Below are 23,232 nucleotides of genomic sequence, written 5' to 3' on the forward strand. Positions count from 1 at the left end.
ACAGATGAAAACATATCTCCCCTTGGGCCCGCAGTGGCGGAGCACTACCATCGTCATCGCGAGTGATGAATTGGGTCTCCCATAGCCTGGCATGGAAAAAGACATTGGAACAAAAAAAAGGGAAAATATTCCCTCCATCCGTCACAGAAACCCAGATGCTCCTTGACCGGCGAATGGAGGTAAGTACAGTGTTTGTGTAAAGAAATTGGATTGGATTTTCTATTTCTGCCTCTTAGCTGCTTAAAAAAGTAGCAGGGCCGAGTTCCACTACAGAATTATTCCTCGCAGCCATTCATTTTCATATTAAACGCAGCAAAGAAGTAGCCGTCTTGGTAGAAGTAATGGATTCTGGTCACTCACGGTAAAGACATCTGTCTCCGGTGTATTCCGCCATGCACCGGCACACTGGCTGGTTACCCTGGCTCACGTCACAGGTGCCCCCATTCAAGCAGTAATTGTCGCACACCTTTCTCTCGCAGAACGGCCCAGAGAAGCCGGTGGGGCAGCGACAGGTCGGCTTGCCTGCAGAGAGAACAGAGAGAGAAGGGCACTTAGTTGGTCAATTCCCAAGGTCCATGGGCCTCATTACAGAAACGTCCTATCTCTGAAATCCTATCCTATCCTAAGATAGGAAGGCATTTAGGGGTTTTGATATTACAGAAGGAGGTTTCCTAACGTAAATTAGGAAGAAATCCTATCTTATCATAAGATAGGAATTTAGCCATTACTATCCTAAGTTAGGAATTTCTTATGCTAGGATCCCTAAGTTAGTTGGCCATACACCCTGTCCTAAATTCAAAATGACTGTCAGTAACTGAAAGAAATGGCAGCAGCACTGCTAGTAGGTCTGTATTAATGAAGACGAGGAACATCACAACAGAAATGTAATGGCTGAAAGGCTACTGAGGCCGCATAATGGGTTTCCCACAGCACTTTACAGCTTAGGCGGTTGTCGCCTAAGCAACACACACCTGCCGCCTTAACTATGACGTCCAAAAAAAAAAAAAAGATTCTAATCAAAATAATGTTTTTTTGTAAAAGCGTGCACCCCCGGTTGTGCACTCTTCACAGCGGTGTCACAGCCATGTGTTTGAACCTCATGGAGGTCACCAATGCCATCTGCAATCTGGCACGTAACTTACAAAGATCCAACAATAATGTTAACAGTCTTTGTTAACATTAAAAGTAACGCGTTCTATCAATCTCGTGCACATGCTGAGTGCAGCAACAGACATAACCTGATGATTGCCGATCGGAAAATCAGATTGACAGCACCGTTAGGATTTCCTAAGTTAAGATAAGATAGGAGGCCAAAGATAAGGAAACAGCCAACAGGTTAGGGACTGCTTCTGTAATAGGAAGTAAGGATTTTTCCTATCTTTGAGTTCCTAACTTGAGTTAGGAGGAGCAGTTAGGATTTTTTCTGTAATGAGGCCATGGACCCTATACTCCCAGCAGCCATATTGTTTACTTGGAGGGGGTGAACCTTCTTGCTTCTTTGGAGGAAACCATGGAAATGTCTAGGTTATGAACATCACCATGGTTCCCTGAGAAGGGATGATCAGGGAACAGGTGATCTGTCGAACATGTCCCCAAATGCAGATATTTCGACCAAGTACGTTTTTTGGTCAAACAGTGTTATGTTCATTCAGTGATGGAGTAGCACAGATGTTTATGGTTAATCATCTATTAATGTGTTTGCTTAGGTTTGCATTGAATAACCACAAGGATGTAACTATGGGCCCTATCTTGCACCCAGCGCAATTGGCTTTCTACACCGACGCATGTATCGTTGCTACTTTGCATCCGGCGCAAAGCTGATTTTCCCCCGCAGTAACCAGGTGCCACTACACTTGCGCCTGGAGAGGCGTGTTGGCGAAAAGCAGAGGCGTGTTCCGGTGCAAATGATACTTGGTGCTATTTTACCGATCTATACATTGTGCCAATACAATTGCGCAACTAAGCGAACAATTTCTGGTCTAAATGCACTAGCGGATAGCACAGTTGGTGTTGCTATTTTGACGTGCCATGGCAGGTCTGAACTGCAACATACGCTTACACACACATAGGCTATACACAGCACAAACATGCAAACGATTAGCTTGATTTAAATATTATGATGTCAAAGATTGTTCATATGAGTAAAACTGCATAGAAATAGCATTTGGATTGTGGAAACATTTTTTTTTCCATAGGGGCTGCATGAATGAGCACAGTAGAATAGGCTATGCCATGCTTTTAAATAATAATAATAACAATAATAAACTCGAGCAAAGTATATTCCAGCCTTCCAAAACAAAATATTGTGTAACAGCTGATAGAGCGGTAAGTTGTACTTTTAAATCAATGCATCTGCAAACACTGTACAGCAAACACATATTTTCTTGACACGACACATACATCGTGTACAAGCCCATAACTTTCAGGATTGATGAATATTTGATCGTGAGAAGACCGTAATGAATGCGGGTGAGGTTTGCCGTGCGTGTGTGTGCACACCCATCTGTTTAAACACACGCAAACTAAACACATAACGCATAATACAGTCCATGGCGATGTATATTAATGGGGGGACACATGCATATTATGAACACAAGTCGATAATGATAATGTATACAATACTGGTAACAAACTGTCTTTGTTAATGTATTGCCGCATATCATTAAATAGACCCACAGTTGTGGCCACAGGACCACGTCCGCATATCATATATGTGTTAAGTTGTCTTTGCCGCAATTTACATGACGACTCAGTGTTTCTGAAGTTGGAGAAGAAAACACTATTCTGTGTGAATTATGCCTATTATTTGGTCATAAACTGAGCCATTTGAAGTTTGAAATTCATGTGGTCATACATCTGTCTCAGCGAAGAATGCAAACGTGCTGTCAAAATATCAACTCAAGTCAAATGCGCTGGCTCTTAAAGGGGATGGGAGATGGCACTCTCATTGGTTTATTGCACGTTACACACCTACGGGTTGCAGACCAACCCATTTTAGGTTTGCGTCGGGCGCAAAGCTCATTTATCTCGCCGTCATAATAGCAACAGCGCCATAGAACCACCCACAACTTCAACTCGCTACTTCACGTCTGCGTTTGAGACCGTCTAATTAGGGCCCTATAAGTTAAACTTATGTTAACATGCCAAGTACTATGAAAGTACTTTGCGTGTTAACATTGTTAATGCTAAGAGCCCTGGGAAAAGGAACAGAACAAAATCTAACGCGCCTCAGATGAAAGGACGGTTCATACGGACACATGTCTTACCCTTAGGACACAACACTCAGGAAGGCTCTGTGTGAACTGGAACACTGGGAACAGAACAGGGCCTTTTAGCTCCTGGAAGAGTAAATCCTTGTGCCTTAAAAGCACTCCAGAGGATTGCTGAGAGCCAGATAAGCAGCCAACACTGGACCACTGGAAACCATGATCTAAAGCAGGTCCTGCTTTCTGAACAGGGCTTTAACCTTGAGTTACAGGCGCGATTAAACAAGCCCCCCTGCGGCCCCTCGGGGTCCCTCGAGCGATCATAGGAAAGGTTGATGAGGCCTTTTAAATGAGACGGACAAAAACAAAGCATGCATTTTGTTTTACTTTTCTGCCATTCGAATAGTCCCCTCAAGGTTTGAGGTATAATTTTTGATTTTTTTTTGGTGGTAGGCCACAGGGGGAACGATTCCCAGAGTGCTTCGCTGGTTCATAAAAAGGACCCAGTGAGAAAGACCTTGCTTGCTTTTATATTTCAGATGGCAATGGACGACAGGGTTACTGACTTGGACAAGGTTTTTCATTTGTAATGCTTGGGAATGGTAGTTTGGTGGCGATGGTAGTTTAATAACAACCAAAGGGAATAAAGCGGCTAAAAAAACAATTTTTTCACATTGTCAAGCAAACGTGTGTGCCCTTGGCAAATATCACTGTGACACTGCAAAACAAAACAAAAAAGTCTTGCAAGCAGTTTTAACGCTTCAAGTATCCTGGTCAAATAAACAAAAGTCCAGCCCGTATTTGACTGCGAGGTGCTGGCCGTTTGTTCAGATGCCAAAGCCATTCTCAAGCCAAGTCAAAGTCAAAGCCAAGCTCCAGCCACCCTGGCTGGAGCTTGCCTTGAATCAGCTCACAACCTCCTCTGCTGGTTATTTACACCAATATGCTGGTGCCCAGGAGACGTATGCTCAATACAGCGGAGCCTCTCCCTTTATGAAAAACCAGTCAATCGCAGAGCATGAATGAACTGTTCCGGAGCCCGGCAGCGCAAAACAAATATTCCCTAATCTTGCCGGTTATGCTTTTTCCTGCAATGTGTTGCCCACACATAAATAGACACACACACTTCATCCCGTAGTGGTGGGCGACATTTGGCAATAAGACTCCTCAATATCAATGTATGAATTTTGATTCATTTTTATCTACAGGGTTCATATGATGCCACGGACACAGAGTAAGCCAGTGACGAGGCTAACAATGTTTTGTTGGCCAAGGCTGATATCCTGATAACTATCTGAAGAGCCTTATTGTGTTATAATATGATTGTGTTATATTGTGCTAAAATAGCATTCAGTAAAGTTTTGGTCCGACATAGATCGTGGTAGGATTGTGAGGAGAGATATTTGTTTTTTGCTGTGCAAAAAGCAAACAAAAAAATCTAATTTAAGACACTTGGTGTGAGTGGAGACTACTTTTCAAGAGATAAACATTTCATCTACACTTTCCAAATTACATTTTAAAGCCAATGCGAGTTCCCCTGCCTCGCCCAACAAAAAGAAAAAAGAAACACCACCAGCCAGTTTTCATTGGCTGGCTTCAACCCAAACACTGAGCGAGTATAAAATCTATGTGGACACCTCAGGATTTCAATTAGTGTTCAAAAAAGCTACAGCAGTCCAAATATTTGTCCAAGGATAATTGCAGTGGTGAAGGCACACAGTTTATCATTGTAAACGAACTCAGAGATGTTTTGGATAATTACTATCTTAAGCACTTAGGTGGCAGAAACAACAACACCCTGGTAGAACCTAATTCTAAACCCAATGTAGATATCGAGTGACAGATTTGCAACATAACACTTTTATTTTTTAGTTTCTGTTCTGAAGAGCCCTGGTGTCCAACCATAACTTTTACAGTAAAATAACCAAAGACAATTTGCGTGCGACAGATGGACGGAACATTTTGACATTGCGTTGCAGCCTGTCGTTTTATTCAGAATTCTTTTTCAAATCGCGGGAATTTGCTGTCAGCAGCTTTTTTTTTTTGTCGGTTCCGACGCCGAAGCAGCTGTAATCTGCTGTTGCCTCGGGCTGCTCACATCACAAAGTAGAAGATCATTAGCTTCATCCCACAATACTGCCGCACACTAACACGCCACCGCTCAGCGCCATCCAAAGTACGAGTTAAACGCCAAGCGAATCCCCCATAAACTCAACGTTTTGGATCATAAAAAAAACACTTCACTTATGGGCTTCCCCCTTCCCTGCTCCAAACGACCAGAGTTAAATCTTCTAGTAACACGGGAGGAGAAAAAACCGCAAACATCGTGTGTGTGTGTGTGTGTGTGTGTTTGCCTACTCTCCCTCCCCACCACTTAACGTGACATTAGCGGGGCCGCCTCACCCAGTGGGGAGCCCGTGCAGGTGCCTCCATTTAGGCAGTAGTCTGTGCAATGGTTAACCTCGCAGCGGTCCCCGGAGAACTCGGGCCAGCAGTAGCACCGCCACTCCCCCTTCTCGTTGGCCAGGCAACGCCCCCCGTTCTCGCACGGCGGTCGGCACAGCTCCCCTGCAAAAACAAACAAAATGGCCGAAGTCATGATTAACTGTTGTAGGCCAGCAGTTGTTAGAATAGCCAAGTTTTTGAATCACCGCTTCGTCGTTGCATTTTCTCTTATTGTTTTACAGTTCAGCCTTTTTCCGTTAGTAGGCCTACAAAAGCGTAGAAGATAAACACACAGAACAGTAAAAGATAAACCATTCATCATTAAAGGGGACATATTATACCACCAGGTGTGAGTGTGATCAGCCGTTACAAGCCGTTTTGAAAATGTACTGCTTCTGACATCGCAGGTGGGCGTGTCCACCTACACGTATGACGGATAGATCAGTCCACCAGCCTACCCAGTGGACTGTAGCAAACGTTGCTCATCTATCCGTCACACATCTAGGTGGACACGCCCACCTGTGATGTCAGAACTTTAAACATGTTCCATTTTTTTCAGAAGAGAAATATCCTCCATACAATTCGAATCAAATCATTTCCAGAAACATGTCACGTTTGTAGTTTATATTTGTAGTATATTCCCAGTATTGATATATATATATATATATATGTGTGTATTTCTAGTACAGCTTTTTTTCCATATGGGTTAAAAAGGCACAACAATAACACACATGCACACGACAACATCATCATTGTGTGTGTGCCGTAACTTCAGGGTCCCCACTTTGCATTGCATCAGGACCGGAGCGGGCCTACCTGACATGTTGACATCACTGCAGGTGCCATTAACCAGCACCTTCCCCTCCGGGCAGGTGCACTTGGCTCCCGTCGGGTTCAGCAGACACATGAAATCACAACTCATTCGCAGACATGGATTGGTCGCTGTACAGAAGAAGAAAGAATAAAAAAGTGGCAATAAAAAAAACCCACACAAATCAAAAGCAGTGTTGAAGAATAAACCGCTACATTTCCGAACAAACCCCAATAAAAGTATTCACACAGAGATAGAGTGTGTTTCTTCTGAGGGGCAAGATGATTTCTTTTTGCGCCAATAATCTGTGTGAACATTTCAGATGGTTCTCACCAAAGAGGATTTTTGGAAGCATTTCCAAGGCTAAGGTATGGCATGATTTAGTCTGCATGTTCCAGACAATCATTAGGCATGCTTGGCATAAACGACCCATACATCCCATATGCTCCGCTTCATTGCACAGATCACAAATCAAAATGCTTTAAAAAAAAAAAATTTGACTGAAACGGTTTTTAGGGAGTATTTATGAACACATCAAAATCCCCCTCAATCTCTCTTGCACAACTTGTGTCCGCAGCCTGCAAATTGCACCACTCGCCTAATGAGTCACTGGAGAATGGCCCAGCTGCCCTTTAGATAAGAAGAAAAAAGAAAATCCAAGAGTGATCTTTTCTTATCCTCTGGCACAATTAAGTCCACTGATGTAACAAATAACCGGGAGAGATGTGCAGCATTTGGAAGCGGTGGATGGGAAGGACGGATCGATAGGCCGCAATTCAGGGGTGGGTGGTTGGGGGGGGTGGGCTCCGTTGATGACTTTATGCAGCGCACGTGAAGAACAGATAACAGATTGACCTGCCCAGAGGATTTCATTTTCACCTTGAATTGGATTTCTCTATTGACAGTATACACAACGCGCTAGGGGGGAGTGGGTTCAGATCAGCTGAATACATTGTGTAGGTGTTCCTTAATGCCCGCTGCGTTTCAGCGGAGGAGGAGGAGGGAGCGGAATGTACCGTCTTGCTGTTTGTAGCGGTGGGTGAGCAGCACGTTGGTGGGCTTCTCCACGCCCAGGTGGAGGAATTCCACTGGCAGGTGGCCGAACTTGTGGATCCTGAAGGTGTCGTGTTTCAGCCCTGTGCCGTAGATGTAGTCCTCAAATATATTGATCCGGTAGGGCTGGGAGACTCCTGTCAAGTCAAGCAGACAAACGGCGAGGGGCAAAACATGAACGACGAAACACGAGACTAGGGGGGGGGGGGGGAGAAGCAGAGAGTATCCTGCACTGTGTTGTGTAGTATAGTGTAGGTCTGTATTCACACTAATAAATGTATAAAAATGTAATGGCCGGTGACAGACCAGTGCATGGACAGATGGGTCGACATAAAGTATGTTAGTAATATTGATCTAGTAAAAAAGGAATACATTCATGGGTATTAACGGCACACATCAATAGACGAGTGAGAGTGAGATCGTGAGAGAGAGAGAGAGCGAGACAGAAGGAGCGACATAGGGGGAGGAGAGATGGGGGGAGAGATGGATAGGAGAGGGAATGTGAGAGAGAAAGAGAGATGCATGGCTCTTTTTCTTCTGCGGCTGCGGCATTACCGTGTCTCTCGCTGATTGTCACCAGAGGGTCAGAGCCGTCCAATCTAATGCTGCCGATCTGTGAGAGCTCGGGGTCGGCCCAATACAATCGCTGATTGAAATAATCAATAGCAAGTCCTGGAGAAAGGAAGAGATTTATTTGACTTATGATCGGTGTAAGGGCGATCAATAGGAATTTCTTCAATCCGGTTGGACCCGCCCCTCCCGGTTTTTAATGGCTTTTCCTGAAATACTTAAACACAATTACAAAGCAAATGTGTCGGGGGGGTTCATTGACTGTTTGCACTCCGTCGCGTGCGTGACGCGATTAATAAATCATGTTTGTGTGTGTGTGTGTGTGTGTGTGTGTATATGTGTCTGTGTCTGTGTGTGTGTGTGTGTGTGTGTGTGTGTGTGCCTGTAAAATGACATTGTTCCACAAGGTGGATGGGGATTGTACAGATCTGACAAGGATTTAGTCTTCAGTGCTGTGCCTTGCATCATCATTTAACAAAAGACCCAAACCTTCGTGGGTCTGGGGCTGTGGTTTTCCCATCGGAGCGCACAATCGCAACCCTGACCGGGTAAATATGAACACCTGGCTTTGGCGACTAAATGGGTTTGTGTTTTGCTGCGGGTGATTAATTCAGCCTACTGTAGCCAGAGACAAAGCACGGGTCCCTCTGAATTAAAAGCAGGCCAAAGGAGCTCTTCAGACCCAGATCAGCACTAAGCTTCTCCCTCAAGACACCCCCCAATGGGCCATACAACGTCTTAGAGATGATCTCCTCTTTTCCCCCTCCGTGGTATCGCCTCGTATCGCATGATAACTCTGTCCCCCTGAGCCCCATGAGGCAGGATGTTTGTCCAGGGTACTGTATGTTCCCTGTCAGGAACTCATGCGTGTGAATGTAAAGTATATATATATATATTTAGTGACTGGAGATATTGTAATTGCTTCATGCTATGCCTCCGTGCATTTTTCTCTCGGCTCTCATTACCTGGCTCTAGTTCCTCATCAGAAGATAACCGTTATTGTAGTGCGTATATTATACCAGGCTATTTCCATATATAAGTGAGTACTGCCTCATAAGTGTGTTGCTTTCTTTAGATAAATCGTGGAAAAGGTGGACCATTGAGATCATTGGTCTGGGAAATGCGCCCTTCGGTGGTTCGACTGTAAAAATGGTCCAACTTTGGTCTGTGTATGAAGTAGTACTCTTTCATATAAGAGGAAAGTAGAGGGATCCCCTTGAAGCAGATCTACACAATTCCTCCGATAAGGTTGGCATGGCTATTGTTAACATTTGAAACGCATCTACTGGGTTTAAGATGAAATAGATAGACGTTACCGGTCGGCCTCCTCAGGTTCTTCCCCAGCAGTATCCGGCGTAAAGAGCCGTCCATGGCGGACTCTTCTATATGGGAGTGGTCTCCTATCACGCTCCAGTACATCATCCTGCAAAGTGGCTGGTTGTCAACACCGTAGAAAGGAGACAACACGACACGCACATCCCACTTTTCTGCAGGTGCCGAACAAGGGGGGGGGGGGGGGGGGGAACACTGCGTGTGAAAGAGTAGAGTCTGAACACTGTGTCTTTGGCCCCCGAGGTGTAGCAACAAAAACATTTTGAACTTTTAGATTCCGAGATGCAGATTTGTTCTGAACATGGTTGTTAACATTGCCCTCTACAACGTCCTGATGATGGCACGTAGCATGTCCTGGAAGTTACACACCTCATTAAATACCACGCATCATCAGATTCAAATCCATCCCATTAGGAGACACTGCGTATTCAAGTATGTATGGCACACTGGGAATACGCGCTAAAGATCTTGAAAGCACAGACTTAAAGAGTCTGCGTATTTGGATCTCATTTTCAGGTCTTTTACAGTTACAAGTACATCGATAGAAAGCCACACTATTTGTTTTCTCATGTTATAATCTCCCCTTGCTCTTCCCATCTTCCAACCAAAACAACATCTAAGCGCCTGCATAGGAGGGGAAGTGACGGGACGTGGGAGTCCTCTCCCACTCCTACCCTACTAGCACCAGCCGTCGGCCGAGGTCAGCTTCCCCGGTGGGAGCACATCTTACCCGCGCGCCGGGTTGACGGCGATGGCATAGGGCTCTCCGGCGATGTCGGTCACCAGCCGGGTGCAATTGGGTCCCTTGAGCTGCCCCACGTTTATGGAGTAGCGGAGCTTGGTCCAGTGCGCCGTGTAATAGCTGAACCAGTGCATTCGCGAGTGATCCGTCCAATAGATATTGCCCGTGATCCAGTCGGCGGACACGTCCCTGGGCCGGCGAAAGTCTGAACACTGGTGGAATCAATGGGTGGCAAAACGTTAGGTGCTGTGTGAGAGGCTCTCTGCGCATTGATTCAATGCGCTAAGTTGTATTCAATTGAGTTTAACGAAAGACAGGAAGATTTGGAACGGGTTAGTTTACCTTTGGAGAGATGGAACAAAGCTATCAGATTGATACCATAGTTCCAGCACTAACTATAATATACCTATGAGTTATGTTGTAGCGTTTAATCTAAGTATTACGTATTGGCATTTTAATGCAATATGCCGGTAATTAAATTGGTTGGCTTAAGCAAACCTGTAAGAATATATTACCCTGATGGTTTGGCTCATTTACACCAATAAGGGATTGAATAATTCAACCATTGCTTAACAAAACAAAAATAATCATCATAATTTATTCAACAAGCAATATATTAAATTAAATCATAACTACTTAATGTAACTAGATTGGAATCATTCCAAGTCAAACAAGGCACCAAAAACAGTTTCAGGGCAATCTAGGCCTATACAATAACTAACAATTAAAAGTGCTTGCTTAGAAAAAAAAAGTCATTCATCAACACCTTTGGATATACTTACAATGTTTTTGACATTAGATTTAGTTTGACTTCTGTCTAGGGTTTCTTTGTAAAAAAGTCCACCAGGGTTAAACTGTGTAGCCCAGATAAACTTTTGGTGGTGAACCAGTGCATCCATCCCAATAATGCGTGCATTGTCCTCGATGCGAGTGAGTACTTTGTGTCCATGGCTCTGGTTAAATGGATACACAAAACTTCGGATTTCAGTGTCATTAGCAATGTAGAGCACTCGATCCTCCGGTCCTGCCGATGGTTTATTTATATGCAAAGAAAATGAAGAGTGGCTCAATTCCATTGAGGGTATTGAACAGTTTGATCACAGCACACAAACAATACAATCAACTTTGACTATGCTACATGATTAACACTATTACACTATTCAATTATGAAAATAATATTTTTGAATATCAATGTTGATTATCTTAGCTTAATTTAACACAATTCATGAATTTATTTGTTTATTATTATTTGTTTGAAATGCAAAGTTTGGGTTCTTACCTTTTGCTATACAATTGCCATTGATCTCTTTATAGTTCCGATCACATGTGCATTTAAAAGATCCTTTAGTATTAGTGCAATAGTGTGCACACGCATCAAACTTGAGACACTCATTGATTTCTGGAAAAAAAGGAAAAGAAAGCAAAGATGAGGACAGGACTTTGGCAGTTATTCTCAGACACACAGTCTAATAACTCCTGCCTCCTTCAAAGTTGAGCTCTCAGTGCAGCTTTAATCATTCTTCAATCCTCTTTCATTTCTGAACCTGATAAATGGTGGCCTTGACCTGTGACCAAAAAGGAAATGACATCATTGCCGCACTGTAAATGGCATATTCCCGTTTCCTCGCACAAACCCATTAAGTGTGAATCAGTAACCAGGCTCTGGATTGCTAGATTGAATAAGTGCCACTATCATCACCTAAAATGAAAGGGTAAAAGTGGTATGATCATAGTTTGAAGTAACTTTCATTACTAGTGGTTAATGGAAGAATCAAACAGCCTGTGTCCCGTTCTCTGTGAGACACTGGATGAGAAGTGGTGGAAAATGCAGAAAATTCAGAAAGCCAGATGCCGACATTGTTTGGCTCCCTTGTAAAAGAGATTTCAATATCTCAATGGGACTTCACCTAAATTAAGGAAAAATAAAAATTAAATTTAAAAAAAATAAAAATATGAGCAACTTACATTCTGGGGTTTTCTGGGTTGGTAAAATTCGCAAATACACAAAAAAACAGGGAACAATTTGCCATTTTAAAAACGTGACTTTCCGGCTACCGCTGAACAACACAGTTGAACCCTTGGCACAGCCTAATGCGGTTTCTGTGTCATCAACGCTCACAACACTGTTTGGGTTTAACTTATTTGCATGGCGGAACGAGGCAGACAGCGATGTGAGCATACACTACCTTGGCACTGGCTGGTTGTTTGGTCCCTCTTGAAGCCCGCTTTACAATGGCAAACGCCATTAGCATTTGTTTGATTACAGATTGCATCCTCGCCGCATGGGTTTGTTTTCTTCCCACATACGTCCCCGTTGGAAACTAGGTGTTAAAAGAACAGGACTTTGATTAGACTCCATCACTCCTGGCGGCACTCTGGATACCCGCTGTGCACTCATGTTTGATGTGCGACGGAGCCAAGAGGGCCACGTAGCTTTGCCGTAGCCCCTTTCATATAGCTCAGAACACACCTCAAGTCGTGGAGGCGATACATAAATTACCATAAATAACCAAACAACAGATCAAACCCCCCCAGCCAAAAAAGTGCCAATTTCACTCAGGGTCCTGATCAACTGCATGGTGCCGCTCCGTCCCTTTTCATCTCGCCCCCCCCCCCCTGCTCGCGGGATTTCCTTGAAGTGTGCGCCCATGCCAGCAGGGGGGGGGGGGCGGTACTTACGGGCTTTGCATTCCTGCTCGTCCGAGCTCTTGTCTCCTCCGCAATCGTTGAAGAGGTCGCACTGCAGCTGGGCGGGGATGCAGCGCTGGTTGCCGCAGGTGAACTCCGTCTTGCCGCACGGCCGCGGTCTGCCGGGCACCGCCTCTGCTTCGGAACACAGCCGCATTCGGGTTTCACGCCACCGTCCGCCACGCACGTGAACCCCCTATAGCGTTCTTTACCACCTCTTTGACAACCCCCCCACCACCACCACCAACCCCAACCCCAACCCCCAGAGAAAAGCTATCTCCACTTTCACTTTAGGACATTCACTGGATCAGAATACCAAATAGATGCTGGATCGTCTCTATACTAGTATCTATAGTATCTATCATCTATCTATACTCTACTAGTATACACTATAATCTATAGTATCTATCATCTATCTATACCCTACTAGTATACACTAGTATCTATAGCAGGGGTGGCCAAACTTTTTTGCTTGTGGGCCGCATACAGAAAAAATGAGAACGTCAGGGGGCAATATAAAATCAAGTTCGCCAGTTTTCAACCAGTTAAAACTGAAAGAGCAACATGTGTTTGTAGACCAGAAAACCCCTTTGATTGCCAAAGCATTCTATAATACTATAGTACTCAATCCTATTATTCCAATTGTTTAATTGTTGAGATCTATGAGCAATCTTTTAACTGTCTGAGTATAATGTACATAGAAGAATGGGCCACATTACATTTTATGTAGAGATTTCATGGCGGGCCACTTAAAAGAGACCAACGGGCCGCATTTGGCCCCCGGGCCTTAGTTTGGCCACCCCTGATCTATAGTATCTATCATCTATCTATACTCTACTAGTATACACTAGTATCTATAGTATCTATCATCTATCTATACTCTACTAGTATACACTAGTATCTATAGTATCTATCATCTATCTATACTCTACTAGTATACACTAGTATCTATAGTATCTATCATCTATCTAAACTATACTACTAGTATCTATGGTATCGATCATCTATCTATACTATACTAGTATACACTAGTATCTATCATCTATCTATACTATACTACTAGTATCTATGGTATCTATCATCTATCTAAACTATACTACTAGTATCTATAGTATCTATCATCTATCTAAACTATACTACTAGTATCTATAGTATCTATCATCTATCTAAACTATACTACTAGTATCTATGGTATCTATCATCTATCTAAACTATACTACTAGTATCTATGGTATCGATCATCTATCTATACTACTAGTATACACTAGTATCTATAATATCTATCATCTATCTATACTATACTACTAGTATCTATGGTATCGATCATCTATCTATACTATACTAGTATACACTAGTATCTATAGTATCTATCATCTATCTATACTATGGTATCTATCATCTATCTATACTATACTAGTATACACTAGTATCTATAGTATCTATCATCTATCTATACTATGGTATCTATCATCTATCTATACTATACTAGTATACACTAGTATCTATAATATCTATCATCTATCTATACTATACTAGTATACACTAGTATCTCTCGTGTCCCGACAGCGGAGGGGATGAACCATGTGGCCGGGTGCTCACCACACTCCTCCTCGTCCGAGTTGTCTCCGCAGTCGTCCACCTTGTTGCACGCCTGGTCCGTGCGCAGGCACACGCGGTTGTTGCGGCAACGGAACGGCCTGGTGGGGGGGCACTCGTGTTTGGCTGGGGAGAGAAAGCCTGTGTCTTCATTTCATCCACCACCTTTCCCTCCCAAAATCCATCCATTCCGGAGGGAACCGCGAGCGTCTTTGAGGATGCAACACTGTGACCGTGTTCATTCATGTTCTTTATGATGAAGGAAAACAATTGTATACCAATAGTCTGATCGGAAGCCTTTGAAGGCGGACCCACCACACATGTCTTGGTCCTCATCCGAGTTGTCCCCGCAGTCATCCTTGCCGTCGCACACCCACGCGTGCAGTTTGCATAAGGTGTTGTTGCAGACAAATTCATCAGTGCGGCAGAAGAAGGCACCTGGTAATAACAGAGATGGCTGCTGTTGGTTCATCTAATCCCGGGAGGTTATTAACCTATAGGGACTCGGGCAATAATACTTTCCATGGGCAGGCGTTATTGCCTGGCCAAGACCGCCAAGCAACTCCCCAACTCACACAGTAAAAGTAAAAGTCTACTTCCAGCGTTATGTGAACAACACTATTTCCAACCTCTTACTCGCCGCTGCCTCTTCTCCATAGCTACGCGTTTCTATGGGACTTATAAGCGGACTTCCGCGTAGGATGCAGGAGTGTGCAGAGAGAGAGAGTACACTCTGTGTGAGCTTTTCAGCCATGAACCGATGTGTCATGTTATACTTCAGGCGTCCCAGCATGCATCAGGCCCACACGTTGCGCACCGTGACGCCCCCACGCCCTACCCTGACTGCAGCTCTCCTCTGGTCACCGTGACGACCCCCTACCCTGACTGCAGCTCTCCTCGTCGCTGTGGTCACCGTGACGACGGCCACACCCCCTACCCTGACTGCAGCTCTCCTCTGGTCACCGTGACGACGGCCACACGCCCTACCCTGACTGCAGCTCTCCTCTGGTCACCGTGACGACGGCCACACGCCCTACCCTGACTGCAGCTCTCCTCTGGTCACCGTGACGACGGCCACACGCCCTACCCTGACTGCAGCTCTCCTCTGGTCACCGTGACGATGGCCACACGCCCTACCCTGACTGCAGCTCTCCTCTGGTCACCGTGACGACCCCCTACCCTGCCTGCGGCTCTCCTCGTCGCTGTGGTCACCGTGACGACGGCCACACGCCCTACCCTGACTGCAGCTCTCCTCTGGTCACCGTGACGACGGCCACACGCCCTACCCTGACTGCGGCTCTCCTCGTCGCTGTGGTCACCGTGACGACGCCCTACCCTGACTGCAGCTCTCCTCGTCGCTGTGGTCACCGTGACGACGCCCTACCCTGACTGCGGCTCTCCTCGTCGCTGTGGTCACCGTGACGACGGCCTACCCTGGCTGCAGCTCTCCTCGTCGCTGTGGTCCACGCAGTCGAAGACGTCGTCGCAGTGCCAGCGCCGCGGGATGCAGTGGGCGCGGTTCAGACACAGGAACTCGTCCTCTCTGCACTCCTTCACGCAGCCGGTCTGTGGAGAGAGAGCATAGACAGGATTCACCCCAAAAAATGTTAAACCTCGCCGCTGGGCTCAAGGTTTGTTAAAAATGATGTGTCGGAACTTGACTAATGGAGGGATAATAACCACGGCCCAATGCAGACTAATGTTCTTCCTGACTCATGCACAGGTATTATAATAATAGTAATACATGCATCGAGGAAAGAACAAAGTGCCTTTGATTTGCTTTGTCCACGGCATATGTATGTGAGAGAAATATGTATCGACACGTGTTACGTGCTGCATACAACCTCTTTACCATAATAACTTCACCAATGAAATACAAATATACAGTCATGATGCGATATTGCATTTGAACATAGCGAGCCAGAAAGTAAACATATTAGAATTGTAAATGCCACTAGACCACATCTAGCCCTTTATAGTATCTGTATGCGCCTTTTGCAGACTTATTGCCTTGTGAATGTTGTTTTTGAAAGCTCAATATTGTTAAAGAAATGGAAAAGGGACTCACGCCTATGGTTGGAAAAAAATAAATAAAAAGCGTGCAGAGCTCAGCAAACTGACCTCGTCTGAGCCGTCTAGACAGTTGTCATGTCCATCACAGCGCAGGCTGGCCGACACACACCCCCCACTGGCACACACGTACTCGTTGAGCGAGCAGGACGGGACCGCTGTGGACCACAGATAACATCAAGATCCACCGAAAAACCATCAAAGCCGCCCACAAACCCGTCCCGTTCGACCTGCTGAGACCACCACCAACACCGAAACATCTGCCATTGAAAACGAGGAGCATAACGTGTTCAGAGTGGTTAAACGTTGGGTGTTGCTGATGCAAGGGACCGGTTAGCTTCCTAAATATGGCGGGGCCGGATGGACCACATGGCTCGCTACCTGCTGCTGAAAGAAGTGCTTTAGGAGTCGGCTGCTGGAGCACTTTGCTAACGCACGTGGCAAATAATCACGGCAGGAGCTCTGCAGAGCAGATGAAACAAGCAGCCTTGCAAAGCCAACTCAGCGCCACAAAACAAGGGCGAGCGCTAGCATCTGCTCGGGAGGCGCAGACGCGGCTGTGCGTTGCCGTTGTGCGTTGCCGTTGTGCGTTGCTGTTCTATTTCTTCTATTGCTTCTATTACACCACACTTTTCAGAAGGGGGTCCTTTAATTGTCAGTCGATTGGTTGTGGTTGAAAAACATGAATCTTTTTACAAATGGATACACAAAAAAAAGCTTCGAGTAGACCCTGTTTTTTTTTTTCTTGTCATTTGTGTTTAATCCCTGGACTATTATACCCTGGAAATCCAGAGCTCTCGCGAGAGCACAGTTTGAATTTGCTCAGCGAGTCACTCTGGGAATCAGTAATATGCTCATTACCCCGTTCCCCTGGATCCGAACATAAACCAATCACATCGGTGTATCTGATATAGGCGAGCTAAACAGATGACAACAGTGCTGTGAAGGAATCAGTCAGTAAACATTGCAAGATGGCTACGGATGAACACCAGTTGTTTGAAACTGCTTTGGCCGCTACAATAAAATAGATAGACTTGGCTTTTCCTCTAAAAGAGGAACAGAAGACGGCACTCAAAGCTTTCCTTTGCAAGAAGGACATTTTTGCTGTTTTACCGACCGGATACCGCAAGAGTCTAATCTGTCGGTTAGCTCCGCTGGTAGCTTAGCATATGGGGCACTGGATACGTCACCCGATACGTATTCTTCTGGTCGTAGTGTTATCCAATTGCATGCAGTGATATTTTCGAATGCACGCTTGGTGCCGCCCCTCGAGTTGGGCCATTTTCATTACTCATTGCCAGACCTTACAGCTTTCTAGATGTGGGTCTGGATTTCCAGGCTACGACTATTATACACATTTGATAACTCTAAGGTTTTCGTTTTTGTTTTACAGAGCTTTTATATTTCTTTGAACCATTTTCTTCGGTGGACGTTCAGATGCTCCATATCTAACGTCTTTCCCGTCTCATTTTTTATTTTTTGAAAAACTTGATTGTTTTATTTGGAAAAACCTGTTTCCTGGCAGTTCCTCTCGTCCTCCCCAGTCTTGCAGTCCTCCTGTCCGTCACAGAGCCACTTGAGTGAGATGCACAGGTTGTTGTGGCAGCGGAACTGATCATCTGCACAGCGCGCTTCGCAGTCCTTCTGTAAATAAAGGGCAGCACAAAGCACTCTTCAGAAAGGGACATCTCCATGAAGCCTCAACGCAGCACACTCTGTCCACCTTGGGTACACTACACAAGATAATTACTATTGAAAACTATTGAAAATATGTTGCTACAGGCAGTATATAGTATATGTTCAAGTGCCATATAAAAAAAATAATACTGATATATATTTCCCCTCTGATGTAACTTCTAGAGGTGCTCAAATATAAGAACCATCAAGAAACTCAAGTATGGAAAGAGAATAAAAGCAGCAACAAACCCCATGTCTCTGTTCATGACAACACGAGACAAATACAATGACTGGGTGTAGATGATCCGCAGATGATCCCACTTCTAATCAGAAACCATTCAAGACGGCACGCTTTCTATCCTATCACTGACCCAAAAAGCCACGATTGGCAGGGGATGCACATTAAATTGTAAATGAGCAGTGCATTGTTATGCATAGAAGGGGATTTCATATAAAATTGGTGTGAAAATGCTTAACAGAGCAATAAATTAGCCCCGATAATGAACGGTAATAACAAATCTTCGTCCTTGAATTATGCATCTTACAGTGATTCATTTCCACGGACCTGCCTGATTTTCATTATTAGTTCATCCCTTGGAAATTTGGTGGGAAGAACAACCACATGTTTTCATGCCTTGCATGATGAAGGCATATTTACGTTTAGTTTCACTTCAAATCATTCAATTGGTTTCTTAAGCACTGGATTACAGCACTACAACCCATTTTTACATTGTCATGTCAGATACATTCAACATGTAGGAATATAAAAAACATTGTCAAATTATTTTTGTGTTATTTGAATAGTATTAGCATATTAATTGTAAAATGCCAAAGAGGAAAGAATTGATTTTCTGACATGATCCTATCAACAACGCAGCACATCAATAGTTATTTCAGAATATTGCCACGGGAGTCCTTAATCTGCTTGTCTCTTCTACCTTTTTGATGGAACCTCCTTTGTCATATTAAAACACATTATTTTGCCTCAGACCTGCGAGTAAAGATATATATTCTTGTGGTTTATTTCATTCCAGTCTCCTGAGTGTTTCTGAGCCTCATCTTCAAAGCCAAATTGAGTCTTTGTCAAGAAAATGCAATATAATCAGTGAGCTTGATGAGAAAAGTAGCAAAGTAGCTCTATCAGGTAGCCCAAGACTGGGCCCTAGCTGAGGCCCGAATTAATGTAGTATTGACTACAGAGATATAAGACGATTTGATATTTTAAGCCAAAAATGTGTCAGAAAGAATATTTGAGTTACCGCTGAACACAACCAACAATAAGGTTTTTACCTCAGACATGCTCAATCGTTATTCATTTCATATGTGAACAGGTCTGAATGGGAAACTAGACTTTAACTGCAGTGTATTTAAATTGGTCCACACGCAGACTGGAGTGATGCACACAGAATTAGCAGAACCGTCAATTGACAAGCCAATGAGCTGTGCAATTGCCCAATAATGGTTGGCATTCAATGTGATTGAAGAACATAACTGTTCAGGGAGAAATTGTAAAACTCCATGGGGGTCATTATTAGAGGTCGGGAAATAGGTTGCTTTAAATACTTTTCATTTCCAAATATTCTGTCAACATTATAGGTGGAAAATGAACCAATTCGAATCATTTAGAGTGAAATACATTACATTTTTATAATTTAACACATTACCGGTTTCACATAAGGCAACACTCAACACAATAATCAGACGCCATGGAATGTCAAATAACACAGCATGATTCAGTGTCTGCACGTTTTATCAACCTAAACATAACATGAGATAATTAGTAAATTGGCGCATAGGAAGACAAAGAGCATACGATCATTATCGTTCAATGAATACGTTAGAAGACACATAGACATAAATTGAGTGCATGTGTGTATGTATTAGGTATGTAATTGCAAAGTTAACAGATGGGAATACTTATATATAGCAGCAGTTAGAACATATGTACCGGCAGGAATGTAATTATTTGTGCAAGCCATTAACGGCATAGTTTACCTGTGCTGTTGTGCTGTATGTGTCATATATATGTATATAGATATATGTATATATCTGTATAGATATATACATATATGTATATATGTATATAGATATATATATGTATATATGTATATAGATATATGTATGTATCTGTATACAGTATATATATAGATATAGAGATATCTTTGTTGCAGTGCACTATTCTCGAAGGCACTTTGCTACACATATTTTACTTTTAAAAAGCTAACCCTTGTTTCTGATTCTTATAGCTGCTCTGCACATTTCCCAGCGGTTGTCTTTGTTACTTGGCTGCCCAGCGAAGATTTCAGACACTCCAATATCGATTGCATGCTTAGATGGTTCTGAGTCTCACCTGGAAGTCACTTTATGAGAAGAGTCTGCTTAGGGCAAGTTCAATCCGTTTCATGAGATCCAAGATCTCGCTGACATTTACACAGCGCTACTACTTGTTTGTATGAATGAATTCAAGTGGATGTTTAAGTTAGCCTATAAATTATGAGACACCCTGTGCATGTCAAAACTGTTCATAACAATGTATTACTGGTGAATTGTCTGTCAAGAGGCCCACAAAGCGTGAACCCTTCATGGTGTGTGGGTGTGTCCTTACACAAACAAAGCCTAATACAAATGGATGAAGTATCTGTTAACAGCGTGGGCATTATATCTGTTAAGGTACTTAGCGATTGTAATGTGGTCGCTAGATACATGGGCAACTTACATCAACAAAGAACCACCCAGTAATACGTTGGTTGAAGCCCTATATCAGTCATTTGCAGGTCATTGAGTACATTCTGTGCTTGTAACCCTTTTGGCATATTGTAATAATTACACATAGTATTTCTGCAGACCTAATAGGCTTTTTTTTTTAGCAATGGCAGGACAATGAGTCATTCCCAAACCAACCAGGTAAACTGAGGCGGTTCCCTTTCTGAATGCTGCAAAGTATCACACAATAGCTCTTTAAAAACATGCCAGCTTATTAAAGCAAAACATCCGAGTGGAAGAATGAAGACTTTAGTGCTTAGCAATAATGTGGTAATTTCTCGCTGTTACCTCATCCGAGTTATCCGCACAGTCGTAGTCTCCGTCACACCGGAAGCGGGAGGAGATGCAGTCTCCATTGGAACACGGAAAGTCTTTGTGATTACAAGTGACTGGCTCTGAGTTAGAGAAACACAATGAAAACAACAACCATGAAGATGCAGCACCACGGCAGCCATTCCTTAAACTGTAAAATGTCGCCAGTATAATTTCGACTGTAAAAGAAAACCAAAAAAAAACCATAAACAAAATCTAATTTGCATCGACGCCGTAGATTAGTTTCCCCCGGATAAAACCTCCCCCCCCCCCCCAAGAATGGGCTCAGAATCCACCAACAATTTGTAGGCTAATTAGAGTCGTTTCTGCATTGGAATTGGAGTTAACTGGCGAGGCTGCTCAGCATGCAAATACATGCACAGCCAGTCTTGCACTGGAGGGGCCCGGGCGGTCCCCAAAGCCAAAAATCTGGCAAGTGCCATTGCACCCATTTAGAGCGAGCGTGGGTCCCACGGGACGGCATTAAGACTTATTTAAACAGCTGCATCCGATGGTGCGGGCCTGGGCCCTCCTCTTGTTATCATGGGTTGTTAGCCAACGCAGGACGTGTGTTATGAGCTGTGCTTCAAAGGAAGGCTCCCAGCAGGCTTTGCAGCACCATCTGATTTGCAACTTCCTTTTCTGTCGGCCGGGCCCCACCTGCTTAATTCTTTGTCCAACACTTGACTGGCCTTTATTTGCATTTTAAGTGACATTAATAGGTATCGGGAATAAGCACCTAATAAATCACACGGGCGATGCACACTCAGCAGATCCGCGCGGAGCAGCCCGTCGCGGGCATGCTCGCGCACATGGCCTGAGAGAGCATGCGAACCCGAGAAGAAAGATAAAAGCGAGTTATGGGAACATTCTTTTTTTTTTCTTCTGGGGTTCGATGCATGGATGATTCAATTATAAGCATTGTAGATGAAGCCGTGCGGGGTGATCTCTACAGAAACGGGAGAAAAGGTCACAACAACAAAAAAACACACGCACACGCATACACACACACATACACACACACACACACACACCAAGACGACGCTATCACATCCTCAGTGGAAACATCCTCATTACCAGAGAGCCAGGGCACAGGGCCACAACGTTATCTCTCTTGTATGAAAACAAGTGCGCCGGCTGGCTGATGCGTCACGTGTTTTTCGTTCGAAAGATCAGCCGTGTGTTACGGAACCATGAAGGGGTGCAGGGGGGGTGACGGAAAAGGGGGCGGAGGGTGAAATCTCCCCCTCGCTCGCTAACGTAGGGATACGTCGACCCCGGTGGCGGTGGCGGCGGCGGCGGCGGCGGCGTGGGCGCAGAAGGGGCTACTCACTGCAGTTCTGCTCGTCTGAGTTGTCTCCGCAGTCGTTCTGGCTGTCACAGCGCCAGTGGTCCGGAATGCAGTTGTTGTTCTCGCAGCGGAACTCGTGAGGGCCACAGGTCTTCTCATCTTCATCAGGAGGCGGGCAAAGGCGCACGCACGCACACCCACACACACACACACACACACACACACACACACACACACACACACACACACACCCAGAGACACACGTATACACACACACACACACACACACACACACACACACACACACAGGAAAGGAAAAAATCAAATAAATAAATACATGAAAACAAAAACGTCCTCAAAGCGCATGAATATTAATGGCATGTGCCGTCCTTTTCTCCAAGGTTTCTGCAGGGTTTCCCCAGGCAGGTCTGATACACGGTTTCCGAACGCGCTCCCCAGGCTAAAGCGCTGCGAGGTGAAATACCTCACGCAGAAGGACACTTCTCCATCGACACAAGAAACAACGGTTTTAAACCTAAGCAGGACACAAGCCTTTCTTAAAACAGTGATAAGAGTGATAAGCTTAGTGTTGTGGAAGGGGGACAAAACCAATCCTATCGTTTTACCGTATGTTTTAGCGTATTTTAAAGTGCCATCACTAGATCTGATGGCGTAT

General features: G+C 44.4%; 1 protein-coding gene across 1 annotated transcript in view; it reads right to left on the bottom strand.

The window, feature by feature from the left end:
- The window catches only part of LOC311358564 (low-density lipoprotein receptor-related protein 1B-like), a gene marked incomplete at its 3' end in the record, with an annotated part of 248,406 nt that overhangs the window by 9,338 nt on the left and 215,836 nt on the right, over nt 1-23,232 (bottom strand). The window contains 18 exon segments of the mRNA XM_084478639.1: nt 361-522; nt 5,610-5,774; nt 6,468-6,593; nt 7,479-7,652; nt 8,071-8,187; nt 9,402-9,508; nt 10,148-10,371; nt 10,942-11,183; nt 11,439-11,558; nt 12,346-12,480; nt 12,839-12,982; nt 14,447-14,569; nt 14,759-14,881; nt 15,877-16,009; nt 16,565-16,671; nt 18,025-18,157; nt 21,242-21,348; nt 22,599-22,715. Coding sequence (XP_084334765.1) covers nt 361-522; nt 5,610-5,774; nt 6,468-6,593; nt 7,479-7,652; nt 8,071-8,187; nt 9,402-9,508; nt 10,148-10,371; nt 10,942-11,183; nt 11,439-11,558; nt 12,346-12,480; nt 12,839-12,982; nt 14,447-14,569; nt 14,759-14,881; nt 15,877-16,009; nt 16,565-16,671; nt 18,025-18,157; nt 21,242-21,348; nt 22,599-22,715 — 2,559 coding nt within the window.

Source organism: Micromesistius poutassou (genome assembly GCF_964030765.1).
Source record: "Micromesistius poutassou genome assembly, chromosome: 14".
NCBI lineage: Eukaryota > Metazoa > Chordata > Actinopteri > Gadiformes > Gadidae > Micromesistius > Micromesistius poutassou.